General features: G+C 34.9%; 1 protein-coding gene across 3 annotated transcripts in view; it reads right to left on the bottom strand.

Annotated features, from left to right (window-relative positions):
- Positions 1-12,528, bottom strand: part of Epha3 (EPH receptor A3) — a 302,047-nt gene that overhangs the window by 278,394 nt on the left and 11,125 nt on the right. For 2 of the 3 annotated variants that reach the window (XM_005076760.4, XM_005076761.4), the window contains exon 2: positions 3,486-3,550. In XM_005076760.4, the coding sequence (XP_005076817.1) occupies positions 3,486-3,550 (65 nt within the window). Of the gene's footprint in view, positions 1-3,485; positions 3,551-8,921; positions 9,057-12,528 lie in introns of those variants that run through there. The other variant, XM_040750606.1, reaches the window with a different exon arrangement.

Genomic DNA, 12,528 nt, shown 5'->3' with positions numbered 1-12,528 from the left:
CATCCAGTGACTGATGGAAGCAGAGGCAAACACCCACAGTTAAACACTGAACTGAACCCATGGAACCCAGTGACAGAGAGAGGGGAGCGATGAGCAAATTGGCAAAGAATGTACAGGAGAAACCAGCAGACACAGCTAATCTGAACAAGGGGGAACTCTTGGACCCCAGACTGACAGCTGCGAGGCCAACATGGGACTGATCCAGACCCCCTGAGTGTGAGAGTCAGTGAGGAGGCCTGGGCAGTAGATCAGTGTTTATCCCTGACATATAAACGGACTTCATGTGTCCATAACACAAACGGGGATGCTCTCTCAGCCTGGACTCTTAGGCGAGTGCCTGGACCCTGCCCTGAGCAAAATGACAGACTCTGGATATCCCCTATGTGGAAGGAAGTGGGGATAGGGTGGGAGGCTGAGGGGGGGTGGCAGGGGAGTGTGGGAGGAAAGGAGGGAGAGGGAACTGGGATTGACATGTGGAGCAAGCTATTTAAAATTAAAGTAATAAAAAATAGTTAGGAAAAAAAGAAAAGAGGTACCATAATAGAGGGAGCCATTATAGGTCTAAAGAGAAATCTGGCTCTAGGGACATGTGCAGAGATCTACAAGGACAACTCCAACTAAGAATCTAAGCAATAGTGCAGAGGCTACCATAAATGCCCTCCCCAACAATGAGATTGATGACTACCTTATATGCCTTCCTACAGCCTTCATCCTGTAGCTGATGGAAGCAGAAGCAGACACCCACAGCTAAAAACCTGAGCAGCACTCCTAGAATCTAGTTGTAGAGAGGGAGGAATGATGAGCAAAAGGGTCAAAGCCAGGCTAGAGAAACTCACAGAAACAGCTAACCTGAGCAAGGGGGAGCTCATGGTCCCCAGACTGATAGCTGGGAAACCAGCATAGGACTGACCCAGACCCCCTGAACATGGGTATCAGTCAGGAAGATTGGGCAGTCTATGGGGTCTCTGGTAGTGGATGAGTATTTATCCCTAGTGTAGGAATGGACTTTGGGAGCCCATTCAACATAGAGAGATACTCTGCCAGTCTAGGCACACAGGAATGGCCTAGGCTTGCTCCAAATGATATGACAGACTTTGAAGATCCCCCATGGAAGGCCTCACCCTCCCTAAGGATCAGAAAGGGGGATGGGATAGGGGATTGGTGGGGCACCAGGGGAGTAGGGGAGGGCAGGGTAACTGGGATTGACATGTAAAACAAGATTGTTTCTAATTTAAATCATAAATCATAAATAAAACTGAGATTTAGGTCCAATGAGAGGTCCTGTCTCAAAAATAAGGTAGACCGGAATAAAGTAAGACTCTTGACATTGAATTCTGACCTAAATATACACACGAGCACACACACACACACACACACACACACACACACACAAAGGCACACAAGCATACACACATATACATTCCACACTGCATACACATATACACACAAACTTAATGTATGCACTTGTATGCATATATATTCCAAACTGCATACACATATACACACAGACAAACACACACACAGTTAGACAAACACACAAGCTGCAACAACAGAAAATTTTCTATCTTCTTTTTTTTGCCTGAAAATTATGTCATGAAGTTCAAGCAGTTGAAATGCATCTTTAAACATCTGAAAGTGGGTCAACAGAGGGAAGAAAGGGATAGAAAGAAAAGATCTGAGGGAAGCTGTCTCCCCCCACATTAAAAAAAAAGAAGAAACTGAAAACTGTACACTAAGAAAAACATGGGACAGCTAGGACAAGAAGAAGGAAACTGGGCCAGAGGCTCTGGTCCAAGTGTGTGCTTGACAAATCATAGTGAGATTCTGATTCTGATTCATGGAATCTAAGGCAACACTGATAACTGCCATTTTCACTTATCTTTGGATGCTGATGTTGACCACACTTGTATTATAGGATTTTATATACTCAACCCAATCTATGTCTGCATATAGATATGCCTAACTTATTTTATCGTAAAGTCTTTGAGATTAACAACAGGAAACTGTTAAATTATATAATAAAAATAGAAAAGACTCTATTTACCCTAATTCTTAATATGTGGAAATGTATTATCTTCATGCTGTTTTAAAAAGAAAACATATGGTAGAGTGTTGTTTTGGTACACAAATTCATTTCCTGTGGTTAACAAAATAGCTACATGTGTGTATGCTTGTGATAGTAAAACTGTCAGTATGGAATTCATGTTTCTTCTATATTTAAGCAGTAGGTTTTCACATTATGCCATCAATGAAATAATGAAAAGCTCAAAGATATAAAAGCAAAATTGGGTATCACTTTCGGCTAAGTAGTATTATAAGAGTTATCCAACTCAGTCTTGAGTTTTACTTTTCTGACAGCTAAAGCTATGTTTTATTCCAATTGTTTAATTCCCTTACACTTACAGGAAAGCCAAATCCTGTCTTATTTCATTCTCTCCCTTCCAAAGCAACATGGAAAATCTGATGATGGGTTTTGGCATTTTGTCAACGTCAAGGTGTGCCAGAAGGAAAAGCAGATGCAAAGAGGACAGATGGATGAAGTATCCTTGACAGAAAACATCCCCTCATGAAGGAATAGTTGATAGCACTGTGAAAGTAAGTCAGTATGTTTAGGTATCCCATCAAAAGATGGACACCAACAGTAAATTATAGTAATTAAAATCACTATGGACAGAATACAACCACAGAAAGGAAGAGACCACTTACACTTATTTCTATGAGAAACACATCAAACTGTATTTTCTTCAAACTATGCTCACAAAGAAAGTAGGTTTGGATAGTTTTTTCAGTGTTGAGAGGTATGAAAATTTTCTAAACATATCATCCTTTTTCCCCAAATAAATAAATATAATTTTCTTAACTAAAAGACTCATTATAAACATGTGGAATACCAAAATGCCACACATCTTAGCTAACAGTGCCTGAATTGGCAATGTCTAAATTTATATACAAAGTTAAAAAGTTAAGGTCTTAGCATCTAAATAAAATCAAGTTTTTAAAGAAGTGAAAGATATTCAAATTAAATGATTGCAACATATGCTTTCACAGTTGAATATTTATTTCTGTTGTACATGAACATGTCACCGTGGTTAATTTTTAAGGCTATAACTTGGGAAATTACCATTACCAAATATACACTAGGATTATTATATGAAAATTCTATCTTGTCAAATAACTTATCTTTATTCTATCACAAAAGCTACTAAATATTTATACTTAGATTATTTATAAAATTCCAATAATAATTGAAGTATTTAATCATCCCTGTGCAGCAACTCTGAATCCAGCAGAAAAGCACTCTTAAAACTTCTGTCACTGCACAAGGTATGAACATTAAATTGTGCTGGTCCAAGAGAGGACTCACTCACCAATATAATCTTTCCTAAAAAGTACAGAGATTTCTTCAGAGAATGCATTGAACATCCCTTATTATCTCTGAGAGAGGCAAAATCATCACAATCATTTCAATGATCTACTGAACTCACCCCATGCGATGGGTAGGAGATCCAGCCCAGCTCCCCTTGAATTGTTTTTGAATCTAGTAGATTAACTACAAGAAAAAAAATAAAACAAAGAATGTAAGCTCCATGAATATTTGTTTATTTTAACAATGCCTGTTTTGAGTATTCCCTAGTAAACACTTATTGTTTATTCATTATAAATGCCTGATAAGAACAACAAGCAAGCTACAAATACCTGTAGAGAAATTAGATCAAAAGTTGTTATGGACTTTTAAATTTTTACATTTAGGACAGATTAACAATCAAATATTTATATGCCTGACAGAATGATATTCCTAAAGGGGAAATAAAAATGCAAAATAGGTAAGAAATTAATTCTAACATAAAATAACTGCAAAGACAACTAATTGAGTTAGCATATGATTCCCCTATGAGTTGTCTTAAATAATGTAATAATATAATTAATATTCCTTATTGTTTGTGTCATCTGCTTACTGCTATATTATACAAATTATACTTGCAATGTTTATATTATTAGCACATATAATAAACAAAGTGATTCACTATGGATCTGAGGAGTAACTGAAGCAAAGAAGTCAATGTTTTAGAATATCATTTGTAAACCTTGATTATGTATAAAGAAAGATTTTGTATAAAGAAAAGCATTCTACTAAAAGGTACAAGTTATTTCTTTCTTAACATTGATATTGACTAGTCTGACTCCTAAGTCACATGTATAGAGTAAAAGTAAATCACATGTAGCTACGTTTTATTAGATATAAATAAAATTCATATTTGTCAACACCAAGATTTTTGACTTGTTACAGGTCAGAAATTATTGTATTGTTATGGTACTTCAAATTTAATCAACAATAAAACTCACTTAGACGATGTGTTTTACCTCCTCCTTCTATATTAGAAAACAACCTCATGATTGACTAATGGAAGATGTAAAGGAAGTTTACATAAACCAGACATCTATTATTAATGTTGACCAGAGCAGGCAAACAATAAAAATAATAATTGCATTTTGAAAACCTCAAATGTGCCCATGTTAAAACATAGTGTTAATCCCCACATTGTACACTGCACAGATTTGTGGATCTGAGAAAATTAGTACATTTTTTTAAAATCTCAATTAATTAGTTACAAATGAAACAAAAACAATGTAATATATTAAGGAGGAAAATATATGTGATAGAGTTTTAAATAATAATAAATAAAATAATAACATGACTAAAAATTTTAAAAAGTCGTCTTGCTTGGACTGTTAAATAATAAACACATTAAATTCTCTCCTTTGTAAGTAAAGAAACATTCAGTCTATTTCTTTTTTTTTTTTTTTTTTGGTTTTATGAGACAGGGTTTCTCTGTATTGTTTTGAAGGCTGTCGGTCCAGCCCGGCCTCAAATTCACAGAGATCTGCCTGCCTCTGCCTCCCAAGTGCTGGGATTAAAGGCGTTCGCCACCACCACCTGGCTATCTTTATAAAAATTTAATAATTAAAAAATATTTAGGGTTCTAAAAACATCATATTATACTAATATCTAACTAAAAATGTCTCTAGTATATGTAAGTTGGTTTGTAGATATGCATGTATAGTTAAAAAGTAATTTTCCCAGTCGGGATAACAATGTTCCCCCCCCCCACAATGAACCACAGACCACCTAACAAAAACTCCAGCAACACGAGTGTGAAGCTCTCTATTGAGTTGATGACCAAAGCTGTCCAAGAGACTCCCATTATAGGTTATTAGTATTGTTCATTGTCCCTCAGAGATAAAAGGTAATCCCTATGGCTAAAGATACCATACACTTAAGAAACATGTCCCAGGTGCCCCTGTGTTTTACCTGACCTGAAAGCCTCTTCTCTGAGGACTGCTTTTTATGGTAGCAAATGGATACATATGATCCTCCAAAGGAGGTAAGAAAGCAACAGTTCCACCCAGCTGTGATCCTATAAATCACAATGATGAAGCATGTCACAATAACCCTAAGTGTGCAGTAGTGGCATGCATACCTTGGTGATAACAACCTAGCTCTATAATTGCACTTAGCTCGATGAAAGAAAATTCATACCTGATACTGGACAAGTAGGCAACACCCAGGGCTAGTGAGACCATAGGTCATGGAGGGGAATCGATTGGCACCATGTCACCACACTAGCATAATCCATATCTACATTCTAAATTTTGTCCTTATGGCTACAGACATGTGTTGTCCTCACGTGTCACCAAAGAAACTACTTTGAAAAAAACAATGGATATCATTACAGAAAACCACAACCAGTCAAAATACAGAGTTGAGAAGCTCAGTCCCAGTTTCTACATCTATACTACATCTCTTACAGCTAAGGTTCAAAGATAATTGTTGGAATGATTGGGAAGATTCTTAGAGCCAGAGGGAGTTTGCTGTGGGAATGTGCCTCCTATGCCTGTCAGGAGCTACACTAATATCTCACTAACACGACTGCCTTAATGTGAACTGAACAAGGACAACATCAATAGATATGCTAATACTGGTAAGAAAAGTTCAGGAGGACATGAATTAGAAAGATCAAAAGGAAGGTCATAGAAGAATCTTTGGAAGGAGGAAAGTGGGGGAGAAAATGATGTAATCATCTTATAATCTCACAAAATTAAATAATTTTAAAAGATAATGAATTAATGTTAACTTGATTCTAATTGGAAGTAGTTATCTTTACACCCAAAAAATACGGTAACTGCATGGATTATAATTTTGATGAATAAATCACTTCCTAAAATAATGGTTTAAAAATTAACCATATATTTAACTACATTCTCTCAAAAACCAATGAAAATAACAAAAAGTTTACTGATTATTTAGTCTTCTAATTATACTTAAGAATTTGGAAAATGTAAATTTAAATGTATTACCAAAATTCTTTCTGATAAAAGTACACGGATGGTTGGCTACAGCTGGCAGTCATCAGTTGATTTCTGAATTTTAGGTAAGATTTGCATAGGAAACACTTTCTTAAAGTATTTGTTTAAGCTAGGTTTTCACAGTATTTCAAATCAAAACAACAAATGACCCCATTAGTCTTTAAACTTCTCTCTCAAATCTCACAAGCCAGACCTCCATCCTCTGCACTGCTCTCCACAGTCTTATATTCCAAGTTCCCACAGAACATCCCACAGAATTCTTAGCACTCAGTTGCTCTTCTAACCTAAAGTTCCAACATCCTTCTACAATCCTACCAAAAAAATGGTCAGGCCTGTCACAGCAATATCCCACTATGCTGGTACCAGCTTCTGTTTTAGTTAGGATTTCTACTGTTGCTACAAAACACCATAATCAAAAAGCAAGTTGGGAAGGAAAGGGTTTATTTGGTTTATACTTGCAGACCACAGTCCATCATTGTAGGAACTCAGAACTGGAATTCAAGCTGGGCAGGAACCTGGAGGCAGGAGCTGATAGGGAGTTGCTTACTGGCTTGCTTCTCCTTGTGGGCCCTCCCCCATTGATCGCTAACTGAGAAAATGCCTTTCAGCTGGATCTAAGGAAGGGATTACCTCACCTGAGGCTTCTTCCTCCCTGATGACTCTAGCTGGCCTCAAATTGACACAGAAAACCGACCAATACAGTACTTATTAGCTCATTGTCCCCAGTGTCTCTAGGGGTCTAAACAGATCAAGGTGTCATTATGTATGTGATAGTTGAATTAGCACTGGACAATGTGTGTTATATCAGTTGCTAAGATGAATGAATACTTGGCTTAATTTCAGTATTTATAACCAGCAGAAACAAAAATAAATAAATAAACAATGTAAGAAACAAAGAACAATTGTGACATTGCCTCTTCTTAGTAAATACCTCTATGGGCAGTAATTTTATAATCAAAGAACTACATTATATTGTCCCTGATGTTAATGATGAGGGGAAAACACCAGACTAATCCCATTTACATTTGGATTCTGCTCAAAGAACAGCTAATCCAGAATGAATAATAATGCCACAGTCAATTAAAATAAGTGTGCAGATTAATTAAAAATTTCATCTCAGAAATTGTACTTTTAGTCTACTTAACTTATGGTGAGTAAAGAAAACACCAACATTACTCACAATTTGATCCTGCTATCTATCAAACATTTAATTTTGTCAAGCATGGTTATCTTACAATAATATTGTACTGATCCAATCATATAAATATGCTTTGAACTACTATGCGCTTTTAACAAGCTATGGAGCCAGTGTTCTTGTAAAATTACCCCATGGAACAACAGTTCCAATTTGACTTCTGAATTTTGTTTATAATCAACCATCAACACATGACCTAATGGTGAAGACTGGCTGACATCAAAACATTTTTTAAAAGTTCTTAATTTAGGTTTATAAGGTGCCCTTTGTTTGTATCCAAATGAGAACAACACAGTCTAAGAACCATAAACACTTTAAAGTTAATGGCTGCTGAATTAGTAATTCCATAACAAGTCTCTAGTTACATGCAAGTAGTACTTTTATAGTGAATACTGTGTGTGCAGCACACACTCATACTGAGATAAGAAGATTAAGTTGGGCAATTTGAGAATAAACCAGTGTGTGATTTTTCCAGTGCATTGACTAAATCTCAGATGAAACTCACTTTTAATTCCCCTGTTGCTAGAGGTAAGAAGCTTGGGTATTGATGCTTTTACCTCTTGAAATATATGAAGATCCTGTAATTTCCTCTCCAGTGTTGCCATCATTCAAATGCCAAGGGGAGGAGCTATCTATATGAATTGTTCTGTGGACGTATCTTTATTGTAGTCTAATTTTTAAACACAACTTGTAATAGGAAGAGATTGTTTCAATTTCTAGAAAACCTAAATTCACAATTTGAATTTTAATGAAGAATTAGGAAATTGTTCCTGGAGGTTGTTAGGCTCCTTTAAAGTGCCCAATTCTCTGTTGTCAGCCTCATGCCAGTTACTTACAAAAAATCTAAGTTGCACTTTTTACCATATCTCATATTCTAATGAAATGAGTTCCTAATATTTTGGTGTGCAATATGGAAATAGATAATTTTAATATATTCTCTTCTAACAGATATGTGGACCACATAAACTTTAAAAAACTAAGATATTTTTTAATTGGAAACATTTTTCAATGTTAAGATTCTGTTTTAGTTGTGTTTGACAATAAAATTTTCATTTGGAAATCACTGTTTTAAATTTGGAAGTACATGGTTTTGTATTTCAACAGATTTACTGTATGTAATTTTATAGCTTTTACATAAGGATGCATGAAGAGGCAGAGGGATTATATTCCTGAGAGGGAGAGGCCATCATCACTTGGACTTCAGTCTTTGTTTGGCACTCGTGTTAAGATTGGTAGACACATGCAAGGGTGGTATTTAAAGGAAATCCCCATGTTAGAATTGACTAAATTCATAAGAAATAAGTCAAAAGTAAATAAACTTAAATTGGTTATAGGAAATTCTGGAAAGGGGGATACTGACCTGTCATTCCTGTGACTAATTTTACTGGCACATTTCCCACGTTTCTGCACAGTTGAAAGAGGATTCCTGAGAGTCACCATTCTTTATCTTTTCCTCTCATCTGTCACAATGACCAGAGGTATATCTTGGTACTGGTTCCCTGAGGCCCAAGATTATAACCTCAGAATCACAAACAAGTTCACTTATGACATCACAAAGAATTAGCTATAGCAACAATTGGCTCCATATCCTTTTATTAGTAGTAGAAATGCTTTAAATTTCTTACCATAAAACCCTTATTTTATTGACTTTTTCTCTTGTATTGCAGTGCTGGGATTGACAGGTCTCAATTCACACAAGCTAAGGAAGTTTTCTACCACTGAGGTCATCCACACGCTCAAAGACAAAGGTATTAGAATCAAATTGGAAAACAAATGTCAGATGGTGTGGATGATTAAAATCTCACAACATAAATCTCTGGAGTTTCTCTTAAAAATCCATAAGTACATTAATATTTTTTCAAGGACATCCTAATATCTGATTCAGAATCTCTGCTTTCCCACTTACAAAGACTGACAGTTGACCTAATACTCACAGATACACACATTTCTTACTTATGCACTGCTATTTACAATGTAAAGAAATTGTAAAAACTAAATGATATAATCTCTTGCTGGAGCAGATCCTTTCAAATCTCTAATAGTGCATCAGTCTACTTTGTGGTGATATAATGGTTACATTTAATGAAAATATGGAGTTATTTATAATTATCAAATAATCACTTCAAAGCAGACATCCAGCTATAATAGCTAAAGGATTTCAGGTTCCTCTAATAACAGACATATTTTCTTGTAAAACCTTCACTTACAAGCAGCCTTTAGAGCCTGTAAAAATAACTATAAAATGAGTACAACTGAAGACAGTCCATCCTTTCATTACATTTTGCTTTGACTGAAGAATAATGACTTTCTAGTCTGCTCACATCATCACCTCAGTTGCACAAGCCACAGTTCATACACACTTATCTTTATCGTTTTCATCACTTTCTATTACAATAAAGAGCATGGTTCGGTTTAGGTTACAGAAAGCAGAAGGGCCTTCTAATCTGCTTCTAAATAATACTTAAGCAGCCTAAACAGAAGAAAATGACACAGAAAGGACTACAAGTCATTTTTGGTGTTGTAAATATCTGTGTAGTCCTCTGTCATAAATAATACTGGGTTATGAAATCAAGATTTGCAAATGTGAACTATAGCTCAGCTTTTTTGGCTTATTTGTACATATTGGGATATTCTATCGAGGATAAATTTAGAGAAGTCAGTTTTGACATACCTCAGACTGAATTTGTTTAGTATTTTTACATTTTCTTAGTTTGAATGCTTCTGTGGGATTCATGCTAATATTTTTATACCTTTCTAAGTATAATAGAACTTTTTAATAGAGGTTTTGTGCTTCAACTAATAACTGCTAACATGTTAGTGACCATATAAAATATTTTAATTGTTGTCTATCAATGTTAAATTTAATATATATTATGTTATGTAAATACCTACTTATGACTAATTCTCAGACTTCTAAATAAAATATTTAAAAAACATCAATAAAAATGGCAACCCTTTACATTTCTGCTATTTTTAAGTCATTTATTACATGTTACTTTGATGGATTTTTGTGTGTAATACAAGATTTCTCGGCAAGGCAGGCAGTATACTAGAAATTTGTTGTTTTTCTGGAATTTTCCTCTTAAGAAGAATGTTGGATTTACTTCTGTACAGAGCTTAATTGTAAAAGAAACTGTAATTACGTGCCTCTTCTAAACCTTTACAAACACCAGGGAGAATGCTTTTAAATGGAAACACACAAAGTCTCAACATAAGATTTGCTGTTTACCTGATTATGTAGCTCCAGGAGATAACAGCCAAAATTGCACTTGTAAAGGAGCTTTTCACAGGTGTAAACTGTACTATGTTTAAGCACTGAGCATTTTTAAGCATTCCCCTTGCTGTTTGCCTTTTCCAATCAGAAGAAATTCCAAAGGTTATACCCTGGCAATGTTAATGTACACCCACGAAGCGCTCAAAATCTCAATTGGGGCAATATTTCCTAACAAATAATTCTTTTATATAAACTAGTGGGGTTTTTGTCAGTGAATGTTTAGTAAATAATGAACCCCAAATGTAGAAACCATCACAAAACAGTAGGGTTCTGCTTCTGCACACTGGAAACTAATATATGACTTATTTAGATACATTTTCCAGTTTGGACCTATTTTCAAAATGTGTCTAACAGTCTAATATTACTCCTTAAGTATACATGGTATTTTTTCAATATATACTTTTTTGTCAAATGTTCTAGAAACAAAACAACTTGTTTACTTTCAATTCAGAAAAGGCTTTTTAAAGATTACCAATTAAAAGTGAAAAATATTCAAGTATGGTATAAAAAGCAATAATTACGGCAAAGAACATTTTAAATACCTAAAACTAAACATTGTATTTATCTTATAATATCAGACTACCTTCATGCATTTTAATTACATCTTAATCAAAATATCATACAATCTTGATTTTTTACCTTCTGTATTAATCAATAGAGAAGGAAGCTCTACTGAGTTAGAGTTTGACCGATGGCTATGAAAATGGGATAGAATCAATTCTAACACTCTTTTTTAGAAATAAGAATGCTCATGGAAGTTCTTGGACATAAGGGACCTAAATTTTAGCAGTAGAAATGAAACTGCGGGAAGAAAGCAGTTACACTTCAATTTAAGAATAACCTCTGGACATTGTAGTGTCTCAACATGAATTTTACTGGAAAAGAAGGCAATTTTATTATGAATAAAGCATTTTAAATATCTGGGGAAAACTAAAAGCAAGGTATAACTTTGAATTCTTAAATTTCAGGATGACATTTATTGAGTCATATGCTATGGATTTTGATGAATACGATAAAATTTGAGAGATAGCTATACACACACTCACACACACACACACGCGCGCGTGCGCAAGCAGGATATTTTATGTAATACATTTGGATCTTTGTAATTGTCTACTGAAGATTCATCTATTTTAAAATTCCAGCCATTTTCATCAAATTTTGGGATTATAGTGTCAATGGAAAATATCAAACTGACTGCTGGGGACGGTCAGAAAACATTTAAGATACTGATGAAAGAGAAGGTGGAGTTCAAAAGGACTTCAGCGTGGTTTTTCCTGGTAGTATAATTACATTGTGAAGAGGGCCTGCAGAAGCTTCTATTTTGGGATGTCCCTCTCGTGTTGGTCACATGTGTTTCCAATAGACTCACATGAACACATGAATGCATGCAGATCCAACACAGAACTTATGTTCACATTACATCTATGCTTGTTGGAAATATTTATCAATATTCAGTTTCTCAAATATAGATGAATTTGAGTTTGTTTAAAGTATTAAAATCTAGAAACAGTGACTAAAAATCTAAAAAAGCCTTAAAAATATTCATGGCTGTCAAATTAAATGCAACAAATAATTAAATCCTTTTTTAGATGCTGAATTTGCAACAGTAATACACCTCCTCTGGGGATTTATGTCATAACTTTCCCAATTTCGTATGTGTCACTGCATAGTTTTTCATCAAAGAACTTAT

The sequence above is a fragment of the Mesocricetus auratus genome, unplaced genomic scaffold (genome assembly GCF_017639785.1).
Source record: "Mesocricetus auratus isolate SY011 unplaced genomic scaffold, BCM_Maur_2.0 Super-Scaffold_100008, whole genome shotgun sequence".
In the NCBI taxonomy this organism is placed as follows: Eukaryota; Metazoa; Chordata; class Mammalia; order Rodentia; family Cricetidae; genus Mesocricetus; species Mesocricetus auratus.
This window is presented reverse-complemented; position numbering and strand designations above follow the sequence as displayed.